Here is a 26,979-nt window from a genome sequence, read left to right on the forward strand (position 1 = left end):
GCCTGGTCACATGTCCTCCAGAACGGCAGCCATATGCAATGTCCAGTCACATCCTCCAGAATGGCAGTCATATGCAGTGTCCAATCACGTCCTCCGGAATGGCAGCCATATGCAGTGTCCAGTCACATATCCTCCAGAACCACAGCCATATGCAGTGTCTCTCAAGCTACTCAATGTCCAGAGAATGAAAGGGTGCTCCAGCCACATGCATCTGCATTTCAGGATCATTCTAACCTTATTTTCAACTTAATGTTATTTCATAGAAACACAGTGGTTTTAGCCTTCTGTGAAGTGTGATGAAGGGGCTTGGATCTCCAAGATCAGATCCAATAGGGGAAAAAGGAACAGATCCAACAATCAATACAACCTCTTACCCTAAATTTAACTGGGCCTAGTCACTTTAACTTGGTAGGTACTGACCATTGCCAGGACAGCAGGAGATAGATGACCCTTCAATTTCCTCCTACACCCTCTCAAATTCACCTGAATAATCCTCGATAAGTCCCAAATATGAACATCACCAGAAGCTTTGGGGAGATCTTCAACCCGAGGTCAGGCAACTGAATATACGCCCCAGCTCTTCTCCTGGATGATCGTCGGAAAGTGCCACAGTGTGGCTGGAGAGTCCAGTGTGCTGTGGGACAAGTCTCGAGTTTCTGAGTGCGAGGGGGGCAGGTGTGAAGATCGGGGGGAGATCGAAAGGTCACCCAGCACCTAGACCAGCCAGCTCTCTGGAAGAAGGGGTGGGGAGGGGTCAGGGAGAAGTAGGAATGGTCTTCAAAGGTCAGCAGTTGAAGGTGTCTACAAAGAGGACCCAGCCACAGCAGCCAACCCTTCTTCAACAGTTACCCAGGAACTCCTGATGATTTCAATTGCACTGCTTATGGTTGGGTTGAAGGTTCTTCCAAAGGGTCCGGGGTGGGACAGTAGAAAGAGCTCTCAACCACAGCTTGGGCTACTGACCGCCACCTGTGCTGGTGAGGGAGGGGCTGCCACGTGGACGTGACAGTACTGGAATGGGAATGGGTGGGGCGTGGGAGAGCTGGGAAAGGCAGCAGGAAGAGAGTCTGAAATCCCTGCAGACAGGGGCTTCAACGTGACCAGCCCCACCGCCCCATCTCACAGTTCAAGCCTCACCCTGTTCCTTCAGTCAAGCCCTCATCCAGCTAGAACCAAATGGAAACCCAACCCCCAGGTCCCCAAACCACCCCCCCACCCCCCAGGGCAATTGGCAGAAGGAAGGCGTGGGTGAGTGGTGGTGGGAAAGGAGCTACAGTGAGAGGGACAGACCAATGGGAGGGAGAGAGGGGTGAAGGAGGGACTATAGGGGCAGAGGGTTGAGTGATGAAATGACAACAAGGATGGGGGAGAGGTGGGAGATGGAGTAGCAGTGGGGCAATGGGGAGAGGGGGCAACAAGGGTGGGAGAGAGGTGGGTGATGGAGGGGAATAGGATGACAGGGGCAGGGGAAAGGGATAATGGGAGGAGGGCAGACAGAGGGGCAATGGAGGGGTGACAAGAGGCCAGAGTTGGGAAATGGATGGGTGCAGAGTGGCGATATGGGCAAGGGAGGGGGGGAAACGGGGACCTAGCAGATGGGATATAAATATATGGGTTGGGATGAGTGAGGGGCACGGAGAGGAGTGACAACTGAGTCGAGGCCGTTGAAAGTGGGCTCGGAGCAGTACCCACTGCCTCAGCGGGGCATTAATTTCACCCCACCTCCCCCGGGCACCCACGGGTGCTGGCTGGGACAGGGGGAACCAGTGTCAGCTATGGAGCTTTCTTAAAGAAAGGGGATTTTTTTTTTTTTTTTTTTTTTTTTTAAAAAGCAAACGGTAACTTCTGAACAGTCCTAACTGAAAAATCGTCAGCAGCGTTGCAAGGATGACGGGAAAAATTAAATCTGGCAAAAGGGGCGTCACTGCGGGCAGTCACCAGTGGCCTCCTCTTCCCACCAACCCCTGGGAGATGGTGATGGGGAGGGGCGGGTGGATGGGGTGGGGCCAGAGAGAGGCAAGGAAGGAGGAGAGAGTACGAGAGAGGAGAGTGGTCATGTCTGCGGCGGCTGGGGTGGGGTGAGGGGTGAGGGGGCGGTCACGCGCACTGTTGCTGAACCTGGGTGAGGAGCTCGCAGAAAGAGTCGAAGAGCTTCTCCAGCCACGCCATGTTGCGCATGCACTGCTGCACGATCTCCTCCTGCCCCAGGTCCTCATTCACCTCCGACAGGGTGTCCGTCTGTAAGGGGAGGCAAACGTGGTCACCGCCAGCTCTCTTCACCTCCCTCCCCGAAACCTCCCGCGAAGCCCTGCCCACCGTGACACCAGAGTCCCCTCCTCCCTCTACCCTCCCAACAGCCGACAAGCAGCGGGAGTTCCCGCCAAGGGACAGCCCCAACCCCGTAACGCATGGCACCAGGGGGGCTGAGTGCAGCACTATCAGTGCAAATACAACATTACCAAAAATAACTTGAGATGAGGAAGTGGGAGGGTCGGTTACTAAGTTCGCATGTAACACACTGTAAGGTTTCACTGCTAATGTAATGGCTTCTCTGTAGCAGCAATGTTTGGGTTATGACTAGAGATAATGGGGTACGCTAATCAATGAACAGGATGTTGTTCTTTCTTGTGTGTCTGGGAGCCCGGAATTCCCGGTTCTTTTGCTGGGGAGAGATGAGGAGGGAAGACGCGAATGGAGAGAGTTGGTAGACCGCCGGACGGGGTGGACTTGGAGCGAGGGTCCGAAGGTCAGCGGTGATCGGAGGAGGTTGATGGTGGACGAACAGCCTTATCACTGAGCTCCAACCTTGTGCAATAGACTGTTTCATCAGAATGGGCCCTTTTTCTTTTTTTGTTTTCTTTACTAACCATATAGTCAAATTAAGAATTTTAAAGCTCAATTGTTTAATTGCATATTGTGTACTGTTTGTTATTTCTGTGGTTCTGGTTTGTAACAGGGAACACATCACGCAGCATCCACCCAAACAAGATTTCTTAAGTTTGGCCAGGCTGGGGGCTATCATCCGCCAGATTAAGCTGCTAGCTGAAGCGAGGGTTACACGCAGATGACACGAAGGTTGGTGGTGTTGTGGAGAGTGTAGCAGGTTACAATGGGACATTGATAGGATGCAGAGCTGGGCTGAGAAGAGGCAGGTGAAGTTCAACCTGGAGAAGTGTGAAATTATTCGCCTTGGAAGATCAGACTTGAATCAGGGTACAGGATTAATGGCACAATTCTTAACAGAGTGGTGGAACAGAAGGACCTTGGGGGTCACGTTTATAGATCCCTCAAAGTTGCTGCACGAGTTAATAGTCAGAATTAGGTTTAATTTCACCGGTATGTGTCATGAAAGTTGTTGTCTTTGCGGCAGCGGTACAATGCAATACATAATAACTGTGAATTACATTAAGTAATCAAATATATAATACAAACGGTAGTTCAATTAACTAAGTAGTGCAAAAATAGAAATAAAGTAGTGAGGTAGTGTTCATGGGTTCAATGTCCATTCAGAAATCGGGTGGTAGAGGGGAAGAAACTGTTCCTGAATCGTTGAGCGTGGCTTTCAGGCTCCTGATGGTAGCAATGAGAACAAGGCATGACCTTGGTGATGGAAGTCCTTAATGACGGACGCCGCCTTATTTTGAGGTGTGGTTAAGAGAGTGTAGGGTGTATCCTCCCTTCCCATCATGGGTTTCCACCAGGGCGGAGTGCTGAGCCCATTGCCGTGCACTCTGCTCACACGTGACTGCACAAACACCCGAGTAATCACGTTGTCAAGTTCGCCGATGACACGACAGTCACGGGGCTCTTCACGGACAACGATGAGACGGCCTAAGAGAGGAGGTGGAAGAGCTCTAGGTCTGGTGCCAGGCCAACAGCCTCTTCTTCAATGTCAGGCGAACTCACACCCCTCTTTATATCGGCGGCACGGTAGCGGAAACTACGAGCAGTTTCAAACTCCCAGGACTGCACAGTTCACACACAACCTCCCATGGTCCCAGAACACATCACCCACCATCAGGAAAGCTCACCAGTGCCTCTACTTTCTGAGGAGGCTGAAGAGAGCTGGACTATGGACATCAATACTCACATCAGATGTGCAGTAGAGAGCATCCTAACATGCTGCATCACCGCATGGTACGGAACCTGCACTGCGGCGGGCAGGAAGGCTCTACAGCGGGTAGTCAAAACTGCCCAACGCATCACTGGCACCAGCCTACCCGCCACCACGCCAACTATATACAGAAAGGTGCCGGAAAAGGGCCAGTAACATCATGAAGGATCCCGCCCACCTTGTTCCTGGACTGTTTGTCCCAGTTCCACCAGGGAGGAGGCTACAGAGCATCCACGCCAGGACTAACAGACTCAAAAACAGTTATTTTCCCCAAGCAGTAAGGCTGATCAACACCTCCACCGACTAACTCCACCACTGTATCACTTGCTGTCAGTCACCTTACGTACAGACACTCCTGTGCCTAGCGTCACTTTATGGACATAAAATCAATATCTGTGTATATACGCAAGCCATCTTCAGTATTTATAATTATTGTGTTTTTAAAATTATTATTATTGTGGGTAGTGGCTCCATATGTCACTACTACAGGGCGTGACGACCCTGCCTTACACGAGTCCCGGGCTCAGCTGGCTCCGGCTGACAGTACCCGGTATGGGTCCCTATCCAGGGTTACGGATCCCACTGCCTTGTGGGTATCTTCGGGAGAAGAGAGGGCTGAGGAGTAAACCCTACACAAACCCGGAGTGGAGCCCCTAAGGCGGTTGGATGACGTATCACGTCACCTCCTGGCAGCTCCTGCAGCCAAGCTGATGCCAAATGTACTGCTTTGCATTCCTTTGGACCACGTCCGTGAGGCCGAGAGGGGGACCTTGATGTCTGGGCAGCCCAGGATCTCCATATTCATCGCCCAGGTCTGCACCCCGGAAACCGGGCGCATCCATTGTCTACTTAGACAGACGGAGCCATTAATTAAATTAATTGTGTTCTTTAGCTTATTGTGGTCTTTTTTTTCCGTACTGCATCGAATCCAGAGTAACAATTATTTAGTTCTCCTTTATATTTCTATATTGGGAACACTGAGTCTTGATACGTCTTTATTAGTCAGGAGACTGAGTTCCAGAGCAGCAAGGTAGCGTTGCAGCTCTGCAGAACTCTGGTTAGACCACACTTGGGAGTATCGCGTTCAGTTCTGTCTCACCTCGTTATTGGAAGGACGTGGAAGCTTTAGAGAGGGTGCAGAGGAGACTTACCAGGATGCTGCCTGGATTGGAGAGGATAAGTTGAGTGAGCTAGGGCTTTTCTCTTTGGGATGAGAGCTGACGACAGAGGTGTACAAAATGTTAAAATGCAACGATAGAGCGGACAGCCGGTGCCTTTTCCCCAGGGCGGAGATGACTAATATGAGAAGGTGCAAGGAGGAAAGCGTAGGGTGGGGGGGGGGGATGTCAGAGGTAAGTATTTTACACAGAGGGTGGTGGGTGTGTGAAACGCCCGGCCAGGGGTGGTGGTAGAGGCAGATGCATTGGGGATATTTAAGAAACTCTTAGATAGGTACATGGATAATAAAATAATGCAGGGCTTTGTGGGAGGGAAGGGTTAGACTGACCTTGGAGCAGGTTAAAACATCAGTGCAACAGGCCTTTTTTGTGCCTTCCGCCAATAAAGACAGTTCTTTCCTGATATGGTACGGGGAAGGGATACAGGAGCCTGAAGATCCACACTCAGTGATTCTTCCCCTCCGCCATCACATTTCTGAATGGTCTCATTATTGGTTTTCCTTTTTGTAATACTTTGTCTATGCACTGTACTGCCACCGCAAAACCTGAGATATGGGGGAAGGTTGAACAGGTTGGAACTTGATTCCCCAGAGTGCACAAGGGGGGCGATTTGATAATTGTGAGGGGCATAGGTGGGGCAAATGCAAGCAGGCTTTTTCCCACTGAGGCTGGGTGAGACCAGAACCAGGGGGCAAAGGTTAAGGGTCAATGGTGAAGCACATGAGGGGGAGTTTTCTCCCCCCAGATTGTGGAACGAGCTGCCAGTGGAAGTGGTGGATACAGCTTCCATTGCAATATTTAAAAGTTGGGGGTAGGTACATGGGCAGGAGGGTATACAGGGCTATTGTTCAGCTGCAGGTTGATGGGACTGGGCTGGATGACAGTTCGCATGGACTAGATGGGCTGAAGGGCCTGGTTCTGTTTTGCAGTGCAAGTTTTATACCATTTAATTAAGTGATAGTAAACCTGATTCTGATATTCGAAGCTTCTGTGTGACCTTGTATGTCTAACCCAAAGCAAACCTGGGCCCTTAGGCAGGGCTAAAACAAAGCCAGCAAAGGTGCTCCTGAGGCTGGAGGCACTCACCTGCTCCTTACAGTGCAATAACGTGTGGTACTTGTAGTGATGAAGAGAATGGAACAAGGTGTAAAACTGCAGTTTCTCGGCCTCCACTTGAAAATCCTGCAAAAATAAAGCACGCAGGAAAATCTCACTGACCGGTGAGAAAAGCTGTTCCAGCGACTGTCCTGGATCGCTGGGTCGATCCTACACCGGGAATAGACACCAGAGTGCAAGGGTAATTCAGCTCGCTCCCAACTGGATGAGGATCTGCCCCGTCCCTCTCCTGGTGAGCACACCTTCTCCCGGACGGACAAACCCCCTGCCAGCCAAAACGTGGGGAAAAGTGCTCTTGGCCCCCTCACCCTTGACGGCTGAACTCGGAGCAGGGAGGTCACTAGGGCATCGGTCGGTGGTCGGACGCAGAGACCACAGCTCCAACCAACAACTCATCACGCATGCTGCTGAGCAGCAGGAAAAGTGTACAAGGGTCAGAACTAACGTTCCTCTATTTTTTTTTTAAACAGCTGCATGGACCGACCATTGCTCTGAGCAGGACAATTTTACACCACCTGAAAGATGTGCGGCACTTTATTGAAACATATAAAATTCCAGCTGCATGGCAATGAAGGCTATGTGCGTGGAAGCATTTTGGTTACTGTGCGACTGCGCAGCTTAGAGGGAACAGTGTTCAGGAATAAAGAATCACCAGCACAGACACCCCATCAGTCTCATCCCCTCCATAACTCCTTATTTCTCCAAATCCCTTCAACATTCTCCCTCACATTCCCACCAGCTCCTCTCTGGACACTCAAACTTATGAGCAACTTAGAGGAATCCAAAAACCTCCAGACTTGGGACGAAACCGGAACACCCAGGGGAAACCTGGAGAGCGTGAGTTATAAAGAGAGACTGGACTTGCTGGGACTGTTTTCCCTGGAGTGAAGGACACTGAAGGGAGATTGATAAAAGAATGAGGGGTATAGATAAAGTAGACTATCAAAGAGGGCATTTTATGGTTGGGGGGCAAGATTTATAGGAGATATAAAGGGCAAGTTTTTCCACACAGAGGGTGGCGGGCGTATGGAACAAGCTGCCAGAAGTGGGTAAAATTTAAATGTTTAAAAGACCTGTCGACTGGTACATGAATAGGAAAGGTTTAGAACAGGGGCTCTCAATCTGAGGTTCATGGCATAAAGAAGGTTGGGAACCTCTGGTTTAGAGGGATTTGGGTCAAACACAGGCCAATGGGATTAGCTTGGATAAGCATATTCGTGGATGTGAGCAAGATGGGTTTACAGGCCCTGTTGCCGTGCTGTCCGACTGTATGAACCAATTAAATGCACTGCCCAGTCAGGAGGGAAAACGTGCAAACTCCGCACGGACAGTGCCCAAGTTCAGGACTGAACCTGGGTCTCTGGGGGCCAGCGAGGCGACAACTCTGCCAGGTTTACCAGTTTGCCCCTCCGCTGCTGCTTATGGCGACAGCTTCACACCAGAGCGCGAGACGGCGAAACGCGCCCTCACCTGCGGCCGCTGTACATTCTTCTTGAGCTGGTTGAGGGTCTTCCTGTTGTAGGGGGTGCCGGCCACTTTTAGCTTCACTGAGCTGGCGGGGGCGTTCCTGTGCTCGGCGTCGCAATCCTCCACAACCAGCTGAGGGAACGTCTGCAATCCTTCCTGCAACACACCCACCAGAGGGGTTACAGCCCGCCTCAGCCCATCCCGTTAGACCAGAGGAGATGCCGGCAGTCCCTGCCATCCAAGGGACCACCCCAGCTTCAGAGGGGAGGATGCAAGGTTAAACTCATACTCCCGCTGATTACTGCCTGGGTTAGTCCACTCCCTATTAACTTCTGGGATAACAGGTACCCAAAACCAAGGAGTAACTTACGGGAACCCAATAACTTTCAACTTTGGGATTTGGGATGAAACCAGAGCACCTGGGAGAAACCTAAAAGAGCGCAGAAGGGCTTCCCAAGGATGTTCTGGAATACTGGAGTTATAAAGACATTCGATAACCTAGGACTATTTTCCCTGGGGCAAAGGAGGCTGAGGGGTGATTTATACAGCAAAAAAGTGGATATTAGATTGATTTCAGGATATACAAGTTCAAGAAAAAAGTACTGACTATGGTCCAGTCCCTCTCAGGTAAAGCCTTCCCTGTCATCAACACACACCTACGTGAAGCGTTGTCGCAGGAAAGCAGCACCCACCATCAGGGACCTGCACCACCCAGGACATGCTTTCGTCTCGCTGTTGCCATCAGGAAGGTACAGGAGCCTCAGGACTCTCACCACCAGGTTCAGGAACAGTTATTACCCCTCAACGATCAGGAAGGTGGTACAGGAGCCTCAGGACTCTCACCACCAGGTTCAGGAACAGTTATTACCCCTCAACCATCAGGCAGGAGGTACAGGAGCCTCAGGACTCACACCACCAGGTTCAGGAACAGTTATTACCCCTCAACGATCAGGCAGGAGGTACAGGAGCCTCAGGACTCTCACCACCAGGTTCAGGAACAGTTATTACCCCTCAACCATCAGGCAGGAGGTACAGGAGCCTCAGGACCCACACCACCAGGTTCAGGAACAGTTATTACCCCTCAACGATCAGGCTCTTGAATAACTTCACTCACCTTCACTTGCCCCATCACTGAAATATTCCCACAACCATAGACTCGCTTTCAACGACTCTTCATCTCAAGTTCTCGATATTTATTTATTATTATTTCTTTGTTTTTAGTATTTGCAGTTTGTTGTCTTTTGCACACTGGTTGAATGCCCAGTTGATGGAGTCTTTCACTGACTCCATTTTGGATTTATTGAGTGATGCCTGCAAACAGACGAATCTCAGGGTTGTATACAGTGACATATATGTACTTTGATAATAAATTTACTTTGAACTTTGAAAGGGACCACATTTTGAATATTATGTTTGGTCGCCCTGCTAAAGATGCCGTTAAACTGGAAAGAGTGCAGAGGAGACGGGCGAGACTCAAGGGACTGAGTTACGAAGTGACATTGTGCAGGTTGGAACATCTTCATTAGAATGAGGAGTGATCTTACAGAAGTGTATAAAATCATGAGGGGTACAGATAGGGGTGTATACATGCAGTCTGACGTCACAGATGGACAAAGGGCATCTGTGACGTCAGACTGTCCCAGGTCGGTGGGTTCTGGGATCAGATGCCTGTGGCAGCAGAAGGCACGAGGGCTGGTGGAGCCAGTGAGTCCACAGCTCGGGGTCCTGCCATCGGCTGCTCCAGGGCTCGATTCTGGAGATCGAAGCCTGAAGGTTGACGTCGATGTCTGGTGGCCTAAGTCCAGAGACCGGAGGCCTGTCCTGGGGTTGAAGGACTAACCGTGTGCGGGAAGGCGGAAAGGGGCTTGCTTTGCTGTTTTTGTTGTGCTCCACGTTCTTCTCCTGAACATGGCGGCCACTCCATGTTAGCGTCAGAAAGTGTGGTGCCACTTGCACATCCATAGGTTGTGTTGTTAATGCATTTCACCGCATGTTTCGATGGACATACGATAAATAAGCAAAGAACCTGAATCACGAGCTACAGGGCACCGGCTTAGGGTGAAGGGGAAGAGGTCCAACAGGAACCCGAGGAGCAAGTTTTTCCACCCAGAAGGTGGTCTGAATATGGAGCGAGCTGCCAGAGGAAGTGGCTGAGGCAGGCAGATTACCAACATTTAAAGGACACTTGGACAGGTACATGGATAGGAAATATGTACCATACACAGGAGAATGGGACAAGTTAAGACAGAAGTCTTGGTCAGCAGGGACAAGATGGGCTGAAGAGCATGTCTCCTTGCTGCAGGATTCAACAAATAATCTTCCTAAAAGCTGAAGCGGGCTCAAAGGAGGTATCCTGCGCTTGCTCATTTTAAAATCCATCTACCAAGCCTTATTCGTAAGGATAACTCAAGCAGCATAACGTTCCTGCACTTGTGCAGTGGACAGGAACTAAATACAGGTGCTATCTATGACCAGAAACCTCTCTGACACTGATAAGTGAACTTCCACAAGTTTTGAAGACAAACAAGACTGCAGATACTGGAATCTGGAGCAACAGTCTGCTGGGGGAACTCAATTGGGGTCGAGGAGAGTCTGCCAGAGGGAGATGAAGGCCCTTCACCTGGACATTTCAATCCAAAACCATCACCGTCCATTTCCCTTCCACAGCTGCTGCCTGACCCTCCGAGTTCCTCCAGCACTTTGTTACTTTTGCAACGGCACAAGTTTGGTCTTTTGGTTGTCAATTGCTTAATTGTCACAGGACATTTAAAATCTCAACATTTATATTCAAAGTTCAAAAAGATCAAAGTAAATTTACCATATTCAACCTTGAGACTCACCTCATTACAGCTACCACAGGAAAACAAAGAAATACAACAGAATCCATGAAAATCCAGGCTGCAGATTGCAGCAATCATTGTTCAAAGGAAGTATGTCTGGTAGAGTATCGAATATTTTACGACCTGTCTGCAAAACATTGCCGTATATCGCCAGTGCCAGCTTATATTTCACTATTCCATTGTCCTTTCTTTTCTCACAATATTTCTTTCGCTCCATTTAAATTAGCATTTCATTCTCAGTTCCTGAGCTGTTTACCTTTCCCATCGGACTGACTGGTTAAGGAAATGCCCAGTTGATTAAAGATTAGCTTTAATTTAACGTTGATATTGTTGGCTTTATTTGCCACGTGCACGTCAACATAGACAGTGAAATCCATCCTCAGCAACAACACAACAACAGCCAACACAGTCTGAGGATATGCTGGGGGAAGCCTGCAAGTGTCCAAACACCCCAAGACAGAGAAGCAGAATTAGGCCATTCAGTGCAGAGTTTGCTCTGCCATTCAGTCATGGCTGATTTATTATCCCTCTCAACCCCATTCTCCTGCCTTCTCCCTGTAACCTTTGACACCCTCACTAATTAAGAACTGTCAACTCTGCTTTAACTATACTGGATGACTTGGTCTCCACAGCCATCTGTGGCAATGAATTCCATAGATTCACCACCCTCTGGCAACAGAAATTCCTCCTCATATCTATTCTAACGGGACGTTCTTGTATTCTGAGGCTGCCCCCTCTGGCCCTGGACTCCCCCACAGGAGGAAACAGCCTCTCCACATCCACTCAATCTCGGTCTTTCAATGTCCGATAGGTTTCAATGAGATCCCCCTTCTTTCTTCTAAACCCCAGTAGTGAGTACAGGCCCAGAGCGATGCTTCTGGCACCAACATCGCATGCCCTCAGTTTACTGACCCTAATCAACACTTCTTTGGAATGAGGGAAGGAACTGGAGCACCCACAGGAAACCCACATGATCATGGGGAAACGTCCATGCCCTCTCACAGACAGCGAGGGGAATTGAACCCTGATTTGTGGTTGCTGGTGCTTTAAAGCGACTGGGCTAACTGCAATGCTACCCAGCCACCCCTGCTGCGAAGAGACACTAGGCTAACAACGGACCACTTCGCTCCCTGAATACGGGTGCAGAGTAGGGTTGGATTTAGCAGGAACGTCACCACAGCCCTCGATCTCAAGCTGTTCGGTGTGAACTGGCCCAATGATGCCCAAGACACAAAGACAGCGTTAACGTGCAAGCCAAACTTTACGCAGAGAAGCTGAGGCCTGAGGTACCTGGAGCAACGAGCTAAGAGACACTCTTTTTGTCACACGCTTCTTGTGTTCCGTTAAGATGCCATCGATCTTCTTCATGGTGGGTAAATAAAGTTCATCTGCAGAAGAGCAAAGACATGAATCAGTGGCTGGTCTCCATAGTAACGGCTTCCGCCGGCACCACTTTCCAAACACGCTCACAAATATCCCTTCTGGGCCCCTTCCACCTGCACCAAGATCTAGTTAGACAACTCTTGGGGGTCAGGAGGAGATTGAAACCGGTTTGGAAACAACAGGGTGGAGTGAATCATTGACTATTTAGTTAGAGACTCACAGAGCACAAGAGCACAGAAACAGGCCCTTTGGCCCATCTAGTCCATGGCAAACCATTAACCTGCCTTGTCCTATTGACCTGCACTTGGACCATTGCCCTCCATACCCCTCTCATCCATGTACCTACCTAAACATCTCTTAAATTGTGCAATAGATCACCTTTCAAAGAGCAATATTCTTAAAGCAATACAGCATAGAATAGGCCCGTTGGCCCATGATGTTGTGTCGACCTTATAACCCAATCCAAGATCAATCTAACCCTTCCCTCCTACATAACCCACCATTTTTCTATCATCCATGTGTTATCTAAGCTTCTCTTAAATGCCCCAGCTTCAGCGACCACCCCTGGCAGGAGATTCCATGCACCCACCACTCTTCGTGTTAAAAAAAAACTTGCCTCTGACATCCACCCCTATATGACGGGCCATCTTCTCAACTAATCCCACACCCCGGTTTAGGGGACTCCACCCTGCAAATGCCCCCCACCTCTGGCAGGGACCTCTGCCTCCAACATCCATTCTGCCTGGGTTAACACATGAGGAACTTTTGATGGCCCAGGGCCTGTACTCGCTGGAGATTAGAAGAATTGGAGGGGGGGGGGGGTAGAATCTCATTGGAACCTATCGAATACGGAAAGGCCTAGATCGAGTGTTCATGGACAGGATGTTTCCAGTAGCGGGGGTATCTGGGACCAGAGGGCACGGCTTCAGAATACAAGGACGTCTCTTTAGAACAGAGGCGAGGGGGAAGTTCTTTAGCCAGAGGGTGGTAAATCTGTGGAATTCATTACCAAGGATGGCTGTGGAGGCCAAGTCAGTGAGTCGACTGGGGTGATATACTGCGTCCGGTGCTCCCGATGTGGCCTTTTATATATTGGTGAGACCCGACGCAGACTGGGAGACCGCTTTGCTGAACATCTACACTCTGTCCGCCAGAGAAAGCAGGATCTCCCAGTGGCCACACATTTTAATTCCACATCCCATTCCCATTCTGACATGTCTATCCACGGCCTCCTCTACTGTAAAGATGAAGCCACACTCAGGTTGGAGGAACAACACCTTATATTCCGTATGGGTAGCCTCCAACCTGATGGCATGAACATTGACTTCTCTAACTTCCGCTAGGCCCCACCTCCCCCTCGTACCCCATCTGTTACTCTTTTTTATGCACACATTCTTTCTCTCACTCTCCTTTTTCTCCCTCTGTCCCTCTGAATATACCTCTTGCCCATCCTCTGGGTCACCCCCCCCCCGTCTTTCTTCCCGGACCTCCTGTCCCATGATCCTCTCGTATCCCCTTTTGCCTATCACCTGTCCAGCTCTCGGCTCCATCCCTCCCCCTCCTGTCATCTCCTATCATTTTGCATCTCCCCCTCCCCCTCCAGCTTTCAAATCCCTTACTCACTCTTCCTTCAGTTAGTCCTGACGAAGGGTCTCGGCCTGAAACGTCGACTGCGCCTCTTCCTATAGATGCTGCCTGGCCTGCTGCGTTCACCAGCAACTTTGATGTGTGTTGCTTGAGTATATTTAAAGCAGAGTTGATAGGTTCTTGATTAGCAAGGGTGTCAAAGGTTACGGGCAGAAGGCAGGAGAACTGGCACTGAATCAAGAAATTAAATCAGCCATGATCGAATGTGGAGTAGCTCCTGTCTTAGGGCCTCAACACCCTCTGAGACAGGGGTTCCTAACCTGGGCTCACGGACTACTTGGTGAATGGGAGAAAAAAGGCTGGGAACCCTTGTTCTATTGGGAAGTAAATACCGATCAATGGTCCTCTAATCCTCTGACAATAGTTTTCCCTCCACGCGTTCCTGAGGGAGACTATTCCTTCCAGCACACTCTGATAACTTTATAAATCTCCTCCCAGTCTCCACTGTTCCAAAGGCGGCCAGCCAAGGTATGAACCTCAAGCACTGATATATGTACCACCCGCCAACCCCGGCATCCACCTCCTCCACACTCTCAAATGCTGCCACCACCGTCCAGCGATGTGCTAACCAGAACTGTGTGTGATTTAACTAACTGCGCCCAAGTTCGTGCTCTGGACAAATTCCACGCCCCCTCCCCCCTGGCTCCCAGCCAATGAAAATGGGCTTTAAACACTTGGCCTGCTAACCTCCAGCAGAGTGTAGTCTCTGAGGTGCAGTAGGAGAGGAGGAGGAATATAATTGTCAAGGGAAGTGGGGAGGGGATCTGTTTACCCTCAGCAGATGGAAAACAACCCCAGCAGGTTCTAGAGGAGCAGAATTAACACACTATAGGTTTACCTCATCCGCCCGAACCTCACCGTGAATCCACCATTTACATTTTTAAAAAATGATCAGATGCTCAGCGTCTGTAATATCTTATTTTCATAAATCCCCAGTATTTTATTTTCGTAAAGGGGCATGCTCCCTGCAGGAACCTTGCAGAGCCCAGCCCAGGAACAGACAAGCAAGGCACAAAATGCTGCAGGAACTCAGCATCGATGGAGGGAAGTGGACAGTCCATCTGGATCATGGTTGCCATGGGAATGGGCCTTTCAACCCACCATGCCTGTGCTAAAGGAGACGCCAAATTAAACCAATTCCTTGTTTCAAACCCCTCCTTTCTCTGCACGCTGATGTGCCAAGAACCTCTTAAATGCCTCCAACAAGTCTGCCCCCACTGCGAACCCAGGCAGCCTGTTCCAGACAGTCATCACTCGGTGAAACAAAGTTGCCCCACACATCCCCTGTAAATGTTTCCCTTCTTGCAGTAACTCTAAGCCCTCTAAAATTGGACATTTCTACCCCACAGAAAGGCTCTATCTGCACTTGTCATCATTTCCTAAACTTCCACCAGCTCTCCCCACAGCCTCCAACGGTCCAGAGAAAACAACCCAAGTTTGTCCAACCTCTCTCTATACACTCAGAGGCCAGTTTAATAGGTACTGAGTGTAATGTTCATGGTCTTCTGCTGCTGTAGCCCATCCACTTCAAGGTTCAACTTGTTGTGCGTTCAGAGATCCTCTTCTACAACACCACTGTTGTAACACGTGGTTATTTGAGTTACTGTCACCTTCCTGTCAGCTTCAACCAGTCTGGCCATTCTCCTCTGACCTCTCTCATTAACAAGATGTTTTCATCCACAGAACTGCCTCTCACTGGATGTGTTTTGTTTTATGCACCATTCTCTGTAAACTCTAGAGACTGGTGTGCGTGAAAATCCTAGGAGATCAGCAGTTTCTGGGATACTCAAACCACCCCATCTGGCACCAACAATCATTCCACCATCAAAGTCACTCAGTTTACATTTCTTCCCCATTCTGATGTTTGGTCTGAACAACAAATGAACTTCTTGACCATGCTTTTATGGAGAAGTTTTATGTTGAGCAGACTCGATGGGTCAAACAGCCCAGTTCTGCTCCAAATATCTTATGATCTATGCTTTTATGCATTGAGTTGCTGCCACATGATTGGCTGATTAGATATTTGCATTAATCCACCACCCAGGTCATGCTCTCTTCTCGCTGCTGCCATCAGGAAGGAGTACAGGAGCCTCACAACCCACACCACAAGGTTTGGGAAGAGTTATTACCCCTCAACCATCAGACACTTGAACAAGAGGGGATAACTCCAATCAACTTCACATGCCCCATCACTGCACTGTCCCCACAACCTACGGACTCACTTTCAAGAACTCCTCATCTTATGTTCTCGATATTTATTGCTTATTTATTATTATTATTTGCTTGTTTTTTTTTGTTCTTTTTGTATTTGCACATGCTGCCTTTTGCACATGGGTTGTTTGTCTAATCACAAACAAGAGAAAATCTGCAGATGCTGGAAATCCGAGTGACACACACAAAATGCTGGAGGAACTCAGCAGGCCAGGCAGCATCTTGTGTGTGTTGTTTGGTTGTTTGTCTGTCTTGTTGCGTGTGGCTTTCCATCAATTCTACTGTGTTACTTTGTACTTACTGTGAATGCCCACAAGGGGTTGTATATGGTGACATATAAGTACTTTAATAAACTTACTTTGACTTTTTAAACAAGTGGGTGTACCTAAAAAAGTGGCCACTGAGTCCAGCCCTTGCCCTCTAACCCAGTCAGCACCCTGGTACTTTATTCCTGTAATGGAAAGGCAAATGCGGAGTGAGGCCCCCATTCCGTTCCTACCGTTGTTGGCTTCGATCGTCTCGATCATGGCTGGGTCGAGAGCCGCACTGACCAGCAGCTCAATATAGCTCTTGTACATCTCCTTCATTGCCCGGGTGTTCAGGATTCGGCCAGTGGGGATCCGTTCTGTGACACAGGGGGAAGCAACAGGGACAATCATTCCTGGACCACATACTATGCAGATTTTTGTCCACCTCATTCTCGTCCACTTACAATTGCAAGGAATCTCAAGCGGGCGTACCACAGCATTTACCAATAGCTTTATTTCTCACTTTATTTACAGTGTCGTCATGTTTCCAGCACCAACGTAGTATTCCCACAACTTGCTAACCTTAACCCTACCCAGTACGTCTTTGGAATGGGAGAAAAAACTGGAGCACCTTTGGGAAACCTGCATGGTCCTGCGGACAATGAACAAACTCCTTACAGGAATCGAACACACTCGGCAAAAGAATTTTACTTTGAACTTATTTTCATCGTAGAGTGACTCATTCATTCATTGAACAAATTCCTTTGCTCACAGTTACAATGGGGACCAGCCAAGTTAACACGGCATGTTTATCACTCGTGGGGTGTTGTGGCCCCATGGCTATCCACTCTCTTCTTCTTTCTTAATTGCATCTCAGGAGGAGATTCAACCCATCAGTCAATATCTGAACTGTCCCTGGGTGTACGCGTGTGTAACAGGAGAGTCTGGTGGGAGATTCACTCTGCGTCTAATCCTGGGACTGTGCGATGGGTCAGTGTACAGAGAGCTTCACTCTTTCTGACCCGGGGAGTTTGTGAAGTGACAGTGTGGAGAGAACTTCATTTTGTCTTATCCTGAGAGTGTGTGATGGGACTGTGTAGAGGGAGCTTCACTCTGTGTCTGATCCTGGGAATGTGTGAAGGGATGGTGTAGAGGGAGCTTCACTCTGTGTCTGATCCTGGGAATGTGTGAAGGGATGGTGTAGAGGGAGTTTCACTCTGTGTCTGACCCTTTTTTTATACAAAATATCTTTATTACAAATTCAGTGTTATATGTATACAAAACAGCTGTGTCTGACCCTGGGAGAATATCAAGGGACAAAGTGAAGGGAGCTTCACTCTGACCCTGGGAATTTGTGATGTTACAGTGCAGAGGGAGCTTCTATGTCTGACCCTGGCAGTGTGAGATGGGATGGTGTAGAGAGAGCTTCACTCTGTCTGATCCTGGGAGTGTGTGACATGATAGTGCGGAGAGTATTTCATTCTGTGTCTGACCCAGGGAATGTATAACGTGTGGAGGGTGCTTCACTCTGTGTCCGATCCTGGGAGCGCGTGATGGGACGGTGTAGAGGGAGCTTCAATCTGTTTCTGACCTGGAAGTGTGTGATGGGAAGGCGTGGAGGGAGCTTTACCCTGTGCCTGACACCGTGAGTATGTGATGGGAGAGCGTGGAGGGAGTGTGTGATGGAACAGTGTGGAGGGATCTTACTGGGGTGGAGTGGTGAGACTAAGTTACTTCAGCAGGAGGTTCGGCCCCACGACCTTCCCCATCCCCACTGCACTGACCCTGTGAATACTCCCAGCCAGTGGAAGGGATGGGGACAGAGGACTGATCACTCACCCTCCTCACTTTGCTGGTTGGGCGTGGAGTCTGATTCCGAAGACGAGGCCACCTCCCTCAGCCACTTTTTCCTCTTCTTTGGAGGGGGCTCGGCCTTGGCTTTGGACGGTCGCTGTTTGGGTTTGGACGCTGGGCGCGGTGGTGGTTCCGGTTTAACCACGACCGGGACCCGGTTCGGAGTGCTCTTGGCCTGGTTCTGGCGCCTGCAGGCGTAAACGGAGCATTACTGTAAATGGTAGGCAATCTGTTACCCCCCCACACACACATACATTGCTCTCCAGCAACCCCCCCACATAAACTGCTCTCCATCACACCCCCACACACTGCGCTCTCTATCACACATCTCCCCCCACACAAACTGCTCTCCATCACACATCTCCCCCCACACAAACTGTTCTCCATCACACATCTCCCCCCACACAAACTGCTCTCCATCACACATCTCCCCCCACACAAACTGCTCTCCATCACACATCTCCCCCCACACAAACTGTTCTCCATCACACATCTCCCCCTCACAAACTGTTCTCCATCACACCCCCACACACTGCGCTCTCCATCACACATCTCCCCCAAGACAAACTGTTCTCCATCACACATCTCCCCTCACACAAACTGTTCTCCATCACACATCTCCCCTCACACAAACTGTTCTCCATCACACATCTCCCCCCACACAAACTGTTCTCCATCACACATCTCCCCCCACACAAACTGCTCTCCATCACACATCTCCCCCCACACAAACTGTTCTCCATCACACATCTCCCCCCACACAAACTGTTCTCCATCACACATCTCCCCCAACACAAACTGTTCTCCATCACACATCTCCCCCCACACAAACTGCTCTCCATCACACATCTTCCCCCACACAAACTGCTCTCCATCACACATCTCCCCCCACACAAACTGTTCTCCATCACACATCTCCCCCCACACAAACTGCTCTCCATCACACATCTCCCCCCACACAAACTGTTCTCCATCACACATCTCCCCCCACACAAACTGCTCTCCATCACACATCTCCCCCAACACAAACTGCTCTCCATCACACCCCCACACACTGCGCTCTCTATCACACATCTCCCCCCACACAAACTGCTCTCACCCTCCCATACAAACTGCCCTTCATCACACATCTCCCCCCACACAAACTGCTCTTACACCCCCCCACACAAACTGCCCTCCATCATACATCACCCCCCACACAAACTGCTCTCAAAACCCCACATACAAACTGCCCTCCATCACACCCCCCACACAAACTGCCCTCCATCACACATCTCCCCCCCACACACTGCTCTCCATCACACATCTCCCCCCACAAACTGCTCTCAGACCCCCCTATACAAACAGCTCTCACACCCCCCCACAAACTGCTCTCTATCACACATCTCCCCCCACAAGCAAACTGCCCTCCATCACACATCTCCCCCCATATAATCTGCTCTCCATCACACCCCCACACACACATTATTCTCCACTATGCCCCCCCCACACCCATCATTGTCATCCTCCGTTACACCCCCAATCCCAACACTCAACCTGTCCCATGAGAAAGCTGATGGGGTAGTCAGCCTGACTGGGGTTGGGAGGAGGCAACACTGCCCCCATTCCTGCTACTGTCCCACTGCGAAACCCTGGATCGCAGGGCTCGGCACTCCAGGTGTGATCTCTCCATTTTGAAGGCGGTTCGGTCCCCATCCCTGCTCCAATCCCCTCAGTCCTGAGGGCTTCCCTCCTCCCTCCAATCCAAGGGCTTCTGGAACCCACCCTTCCAACAGACTGAGGGAATACATTCTAATGGAGGCCTCACTCAGACTCCCACAACCACCAAGGGCTCCTGACTGTCTCCAAAGATGTCCAACCCTCACCATAGCCAGAGACTGACCACCAAGTGCATACAGTCCCCATTCCTATGCCAATAACCCTTCAACAGGAATTCTGCAGATGCTGGAAATTCAAGCAACACACATCAAAGTTGCTGGTGAACGCAGCAGGCCAAGCAGCATCTATAGGAAGAGGCGCAGTCGACGTTTCAGGCCGAGACCCTTCATCAGGACTAACTGAAGGAAGAGTGAGTAAGGGATTTGAAAGCTGGAGGGGGAGGGGGAGAAGCAAAATGATAGGAGAAGACAGGAGGGGGAGGGATGGAGCCAAGAGCTGGACAGGTGATAGGCAAAAGGGGATACGAGAGGATCATGGGACAGGAGGTCCGGGAAGAAAGACGGGGGGGGGGGTGACCCAGAGGATGGGCAAGAGGTATATTCAGAGGGACAGAGGGAGAAAAAGGAGAGTGAGAGAAAGAATGTGTGCATAAAAATGAGTAACAGATGGGGTACGAGGGGGAGGTGGGGCCTAGCGGAAGTTAGAGAAGTCAATGTTCATGCCATCAGGTTGGAGGCTACCCAGACGGAATATAAGGTGTTGTTCCTCCAACCTGAGTGTGGCTTCATCTTTACAGTAGAGGAGGCCGTGTCCTCCAGCCTGAGTGTGGCTTCATCCCACCACTAAGCACATCTTTCCCTCCCCCCCTCTCTCTGCATTCCGCAGGGATCACTCCCTACACAACTCCCTTGTCCATTCGTCCCCCCCATCCCTCCCCACTAATCTCCCTCCTGGCACTTATCCGTGTAAGCGGAACAAGTGCTACACATGGCCTTACACTTCCTCCCTTACCACCATTCAGGGTCCCAAACAGTCCTTCCAGGTGAGGCATCACTTCACCTGTGAGTCGACTGGGGTGATATACTGCGTCCGGTGCTCCCGATGTGGCCTTTTATATATTGGTGAGACCCGACGCAGACTGGGAGACCGCTTTGCTGAACATCTACGCTCTGACGCCAGAGAAAGCAGGATCTCCCAGTGGCCACACATTTTAATTCCACATCCCATTCCCATTCTGATATGTCTATCCACGGCCTCCTCTACTGTAAAGATGAAGCCACACTCAGGTTGGAGGAACAACACCTTATATTCCGTCTGGGTAGCCTCCAACCTGATGGCATGAACATTGACTTCTCTAACTTCCGCTAGGCCCCACCTCCCCCTCGTACCCCATCTGTTACTCTCTTTTATGCACACATTCTTTCTCTCACTCTCCTTTTTCTCCCTCTGTCCCTCTGAATATACCTCTTGCCCATCCTCTGGGTCACCCCCCCCCCGTCTTTCTTCCCGGACCTCCTGTCCCATGATCCTCTCGTATCCCCTTTTGCCTATCACCTGTCCAGCTCTCGGCTCTATCCCTCCCCCTCCTGTCTTCTCCTATCATTTTGCATCTCCCCCTCCCCCTCCAGCTTTCAAATCCCTTACTCACTCTTCCTTCAGTTAGTCCTGACGAAGGGTCTCGGCCTGAAACGTCGACTGTGCCTCTTCCTATAGATGCTGCTTGGCCTGCTGCGTTCACCAGCAACTTTGATGTGTGTTGTTCCAATAACCCTTCAATTTCTTTACGACAGAGAACAGGAAGCCACGTGACCACACACATAACCAGACCCCCCGGCCAGCAGAGCCTCTACCTCAGGGACTGCTGGGGCCGATGCCAAGGTTTCTTCGAGCACACCCTCACGTAGTCCTTCTTGTTCACGTTCTCCAGGAACTTCACGTAGAGACGCTGGTACTCATTCTTGGCGTGACCAAAGTACCCGAGATACTGAAAGAGAAGGCGAGACCCACTGTCAGGCCTCCCGATACCTGCTGCACTTTGGAAGGACAAACCAGGGTAGGATTTACACAGCGACTGGTAAAGCACTGAGGGGCGCAGTGGAACAGAGGGATCTGGGAATACAGATCCATAACTCCTTGGAAGTGGCATCACAGATAGATAGGGTGGTAAAGAGAGTTCTTGGCGCATTATAGAATCACAGCCATGGAGACTACAGCACAGAAACAAGCCCTTCGGCCCATCTAGTCCCTGTTGTTTTTCACCCTAGTCTCGTCTCACCACCCACTTCTGGACCATACCCCTCCACTCCATGTACTTATGCAGACTTCTCTTAAATGTTGCAATCAAGCCCACACCACCACTTCCGCTGGTCGCTCGTTCCACACTCACACCACCCTCCGAGTGAAGTCGTTCCCCTTAAATATTTCACCTTTCACCCTTAGCCTATGACCTCTAGTTCAAGCTTAGGGGTCCTCAACTTCTTTTTATGCCATGGACCCCAAGTTGTGAACCCCTGTTCTAGTCTCACCCAATCTCAGTGGGGAAAGCTGCTTGCATTTATCTAGTCTATACCTCTCATACTTTTGCATACCTCCATCAAATCTCGTCTCATTCTCCTGCACTCCAGGGAATAAAGATCGTAAGACGCATCTTAATGCATTTCCACAAGTCCTACATAACCCAGTGCACCAAAAGGGGGACGAGGACTGTCCAAGAGTAGGGAGATCTCTGGAGGTCCCTATCTTCCCTGAAACCTCAGAGAAGGCATTGAGGAGGGAGGATGGGTGGAACACAGGAGCAGGAGGAACATTATAACTTTGAGACTTGCCCTGATGATCAGAATTCTGGCCCCACATTCCCACTGCTACATTGATTGGTTGAAGGGATCGGTTAAACGCAGGGAAGAACAAAAAATCCAAATAATGGGTATGGGTGCTCTCACAAGAGTTCCATGGCCAACATTCACCCCTCCCCCACCAACCCAGTCAACATTACTATAGGATCATGGCAAATCTTCCTGATGGGATCTTCCTGTGCAGAGACCGCCACGTGTCGTCCAACACTGCGGTGACCCGACTCTGCGGGGTTTCATTGGCTCGGTAGCCTCCAGAACATTCCAGATGCTTCGCCCAGACACCCACCCCACCCTCCCCCACCTTACCTTGCTAGTTGCGCAGAACTGCCGCTGCCCGTCGCGGATCTCGGGGGTGAACTTCTGCAGCAGGGCCTTCTGCACGCGCCAGACGGGAGGGGGCTCGCGCCCTGCCTGCATCGCCAGCTGTGTGGACAACAAACTGTTAGCCTGGCGTCAACTCCTAGTACCCGGAGGGGCTGCTGAGAGAAATGGACACAGCTCTGGTGTCGCGGAAACCAGCCTCCTCTCCGTTAACCGCTGCCTCGCAAAAGCAAGCTGACATAATCAAAGACCCCCCTCCCATACCGGTCATTCACTCTTCTCCCCATGGTATACCCTCAGCTAGATGCATTGTCTGGTTACAGGGGCAAGATTGAGTGAGGGTCAGGGATGTGTTCGGTCACATGACATGGGATGGGTTGTGGGGGTGGGGGGGGAACAGGTGATAGGTATCAGCGGCGAGGCGGACAATAACCTCTGGTCAAGATGGCGCCTGCATACAACACGCCCTCAGACGACGTCTTCCGGATAGACCACAAAACTATTTACTCCATGCCTTTCACGTCTGTTTTTCATCTAGAATGCGTTTCTGGACCCGTCGGAACCTGCGACTTGCAGTTCGGGGATCGTTTGGGTGACCCAGTGCTTTGCTCTCTCCGGGAGGCAGCCAGCGCAAGCCTCGAGGCGAGGCGTGAGCCGACGTTCGACTCCATTTCGCCAATTTAAGTGACGAGGGAGATTGAGACATCGAGGCGAATGTGGAGGGTGAGCGCTGCCTGCCTGCCTTCTGATTGCTGGTGGGATCGTCTGCTGCCGCAGAGGAGAAGCCTGTCTGGCCTGTCGCTGTGAATGTTACCATGGTTTTCTGTATTTATGGATATGGATTTGGACTGTGGTCTTATAGTTTTCAATATTCTGTTAGTTTTGGTTACTTTTTTTGTCCGGGGAGAGGGAGCAATGTTCTTGTTGTGTTTTGTGCGGGGGAGGAGTTTTGGGAGTTGGTGATCGTGTTGCTATTCTTTTTTGCATGCGGGGTGGGGGTGCTGCTTCTCTCTGAACTGACTTCCATGATTTTTCTTGGTTTTGTGGCTATCTGGAGAAGACGAATCTCAGAGTTGTAACCTGCATGAACCTTTGACCTTCCCCACAGCACTGTGTCATCCAGTGTGAACAATTACAGCAGACCTCCACCTGTCCATTCACTCTGCCCACCAGCAGCTGGTAGCAGTGTGTGTCCAACCCAGAAAAATGTACTGCAGTTATCCCCCTGCACCTCCCAAACTCACGGCCTCAAGCACCAAGGTCAAAGGCAGCTGATACGAGGGAACGGGCCCAAAGCCGTACCCGGCCCCTTTCTTCAGTGTTCCTTCACGGGCCCTGCCTCCAAATCCTAGAACTCGCTCTGTAGGAGCACCCTGGGGCACACCCCGTGGACTGCAACAGAGCATGATAGTAGCTCACCCCCACCCACTCGACGGTCATTGGGTGTGGCTGATAAACAGTGCATTGGCCGGCTTCGCTACACCCCAGGCGGAGACTAGAGGAATCCATGCAGACTCCCCCCACCCCATCCCTCCCAGTTCTGGCCCATTGCCCACCCCTGTTTCCTTGGCCGTCTGCAGAGGATGTGCCTTCAGCTATCTCCTCCCCCCCCCCCAACCTCTCATCATAGAACAGTACAGCACTGAAGATCCTTCAGCCTATAATGGTGTGCTGGCCCTTTAACCTACTCCAAGATCAATCTAACCACAAGACCCGATTAAAAACTTATCACACCCTGCTGCCTGTGATAATGAATTCCACAGACTCACCACCCTCTGGCTAAAGAAGTTCCTCCTCATCTCTGTTAAACAGATGTTCTCTGTTCTGAGGCTGTGGCCTCGGGTTCTAGACTCCCCCACTGTAGGAAACATCTCCACGTCCATTTTATTGATATATTTCAATATATAATAGGTTTCAATGGGATTTCTCCTCATTCTTCTAAACTCAAGTGAGTACAGGCCCAGAGCCATCAAACATTAACCCTTTCATTCCTGGGATAAATCTCAGGAACCTCCTCTAGACTGTCTCCAATTCCAGCATATCCTTTCTTAGCAAAGCTGCATACAGTACTAACCCTTCCCTCCCATATCGGCCTCCATTTTAATCCACAGCCTATCTAAGAGTCCCTTCAATGCCCCTAATGTATCTGCCTGTGGCACTGTGATCCACACACCCACCACCTCTGGCATTCCCCCTATATGTTACACCTTTGACCTACCTATGGTTACCTGAGCTAGATCAGACACACTACCCCCAGGAGGGCCACCAGGTCATTCACCTTGAGTGCCTTAATGTCATCGATTTTCACCACAAACTCGTCGCGCTCCCGGAACACGCCTTCGCCACCGCTCTCTTCATCCTCCTCGTCCGTCTGGCCGGAGATGGCCACCGACTCCTGCTTCTTGGCCAGGTGCAGGGGCCGGTGCCAGGGCTTCTTGGAGCAGATCCGGACGTAGTCCCTCTTGTCCGTGTTCTCCAGGAACTTGACGTAGAGGCGCTGGTAGTCGATCTTCACCTCATCTGGGTACTCCACATACTGGCAGAGAAAGGACAGCAGAAACCTGTCACTGGCCCAGCGCTCCCTAGCCCCGGGGGTAGGGGTGGGGGTAAGAGAATCTGCTGCGAAGGGGAGGGGAGGGGGGATGGAGACGAGGGGAGGGTGGGATGGAGACAAGGGGAGGGTGGGATGGGGACGAGGACGAGGGGAGGGTGGGATGGGGACGAGGACAAGGGGAGGGTGGGATGGGGACCAGGGGAGAGTTGTGGAGGGAGAATGAGGAGGGACAATGAGGACATGAAGGAGGACGAGAATGAGGGGAGGAGAATGGAGGTGGTAATTGGGGGAGAGGAGGGGGTGAGGGATGAAGAGCTGTGGTTTTGAACACAGCAGTAAGGGGTGAAACAGAGGTGAGGTAAAAAGCAGGGAATGGAGCCAGAGGACAGCATGCAGTGTTATGAATGGTAGGAGGTTTGGGGAGGGACTGGAGCACGGGATCTCAGCTGGGGTGGGGTGGAGTGGGGGGGTAGAAAGAGTCTCACCTGGGTGCTGGAGGCGAAGTGCCGCCTGCCTTCCCGTACCTCGGGCACGAACCGCTGCAGTGAGGCCTTCTGCACGCGCCAGATGGGGGGCGGCTCCGTCCCGTTCTGCATGGCCACCTGTGGCAGAGTGGGGCGGGGGGAACATCAGATATCAGGGAACTGGGCCCCTCTTCCAGCCCACTCCCTGCGACAGGCCAGCCCACCCACAGGACCGCACAGTGCCCACCCTCCAGCCTGTACCGGCCACAACAGACCCCAGCCGGCCGCACTGTCCAGTCACAGGGACGGGACTGAGTGAGGGGTGAGCATTTGGTCACAGGATGTGGGTCTGGGTTGGTCAGGTGATGAATGTTAATGCTGACACTGACCTCTCCCTCATTGCTTTGAAATCACCCATCACCCAGCAGACTTACTCCACCCAAAGTAAGTTGAGAGCTGTCCGTGATAATATGCTCATTTTAATTAAAAATTTATTTCATCAGTCAAACTTAAACTTCTCTGCACCCAAATCTCCCGTATCTCCTCTCCCATCAGGTAGAAGGTACAAAAACTGCAGAACATGTCCCATTAGACATAAGGATAGCTTCCACCTCGCTGATATCCGACTGTTGAACGGACCTGCCCTGTGCCAGCTCTGGATCTCACAATTGAACCCTGTTTAATCCCCACTTTGAGACACTTCAAGGTTCAGGAACAGCTACTTTCCTGGCACTATCAGGTTCTCGAACTGACCTGCACAACCTCCACCCTACCTGAACGATAGGACACTATGGACTTCTCTTCAATGGTGTCTGGTTGTTGCATGAAGACTTTGCTACTAAGCTCACTGGAGCAGGATTCGGCCGTTCTGTCCATTGAATCTGTTCTGCCATTCCATCACAGCTGATTTATTATCTCAACTCCTTTCGCCTGCCTTCTCCTCATAACCTTTGACACCCTTACTAATCAATAATAAGTACTTTATTGATACCGGGTAGGAAATTATTTCATCAGAGCAGCAACATTTAAAAACACACTTAGCTGTGTGCAAACTTAATAATAAAGTACAGA

The 26,979-nt window shown here is 50.6% G+C and overlaps 1 protein-coding gene across 3 annotated transcripts in view; it reads right to left on the reverse strand.

The window, feature by feature from the left end:
• Positions 1 to 686: 686 nt before the first annotated feature.
• LOC134353957 (proline-rich protein 12-like) overlaps positions 687 to 26,979 on the reverse strand; it is a 98,457-nt gene continuing 72,164 nt past the window's right edge. For all 3 annotated transcript variants that reach the window (XM_063062552.1, XM_063062550.1, XM_063062551.1), the window contains exons 7-16: positions 25,930 to 26,046; positions 25,169 to 25,426; positions 22,876 to 22,992; positions 21,568 to 21,701; positions 18,044 to 18,246; positions 16,456 to 16,581; positions 12,006 to 12,103; positions 7,879 to 8,031; positions 6,379 to 6,474; positions 687 to 2,238 (exon numbers count right to left, since the gene is read on the reverse strand). In XM_063062552.1, coding sequence (XP_062918622.1) covers positions 2,098 to 2,238; positions 6,379 to 6,474; positions 7,879 to 8,031; positions 12,006 to 12,103; positions 16,456 to 16,581; positions 18,044 to 18,246; positions 21,568 to 21,701; positions 22,876 to 22,992; positions 25,169 to 25,426; positions 25,930 to 26,046 — 1,443 coding nt within the window. In that variant the 3' untranslated portion in view covers positions 687 to 2,097. The remainder of the gene's footprint in view (positions 2,239 to 6,378; positions 6,475 to 7,878; positions 8,032 to 12,005; positions 12,104 to 16,455; positions 16,582 to 18,043; positions 18,247 to 21,567; positions 21,702 to 22,875; positions 22,993 to 25,168; positions 25,427 to 25,929; positions 26,047 to 26,979) is intronic.

This window comes from Mobula hypostoma, chromosome 11 (genome assembly GCF_963921235.1).
Source record: "Mobula hypostoma chromosome 11, sMobHyp1.1, whole genome shotgun sequence".
In the NCBI taxonomy this organism is placed as follows: domain Eukaryota; kingdom Metazoa; phylum Chordata; class Chondrichthyes; order Myliobatiformes; family Myliobatidae; genus Mobula; species Mobula hypostoma.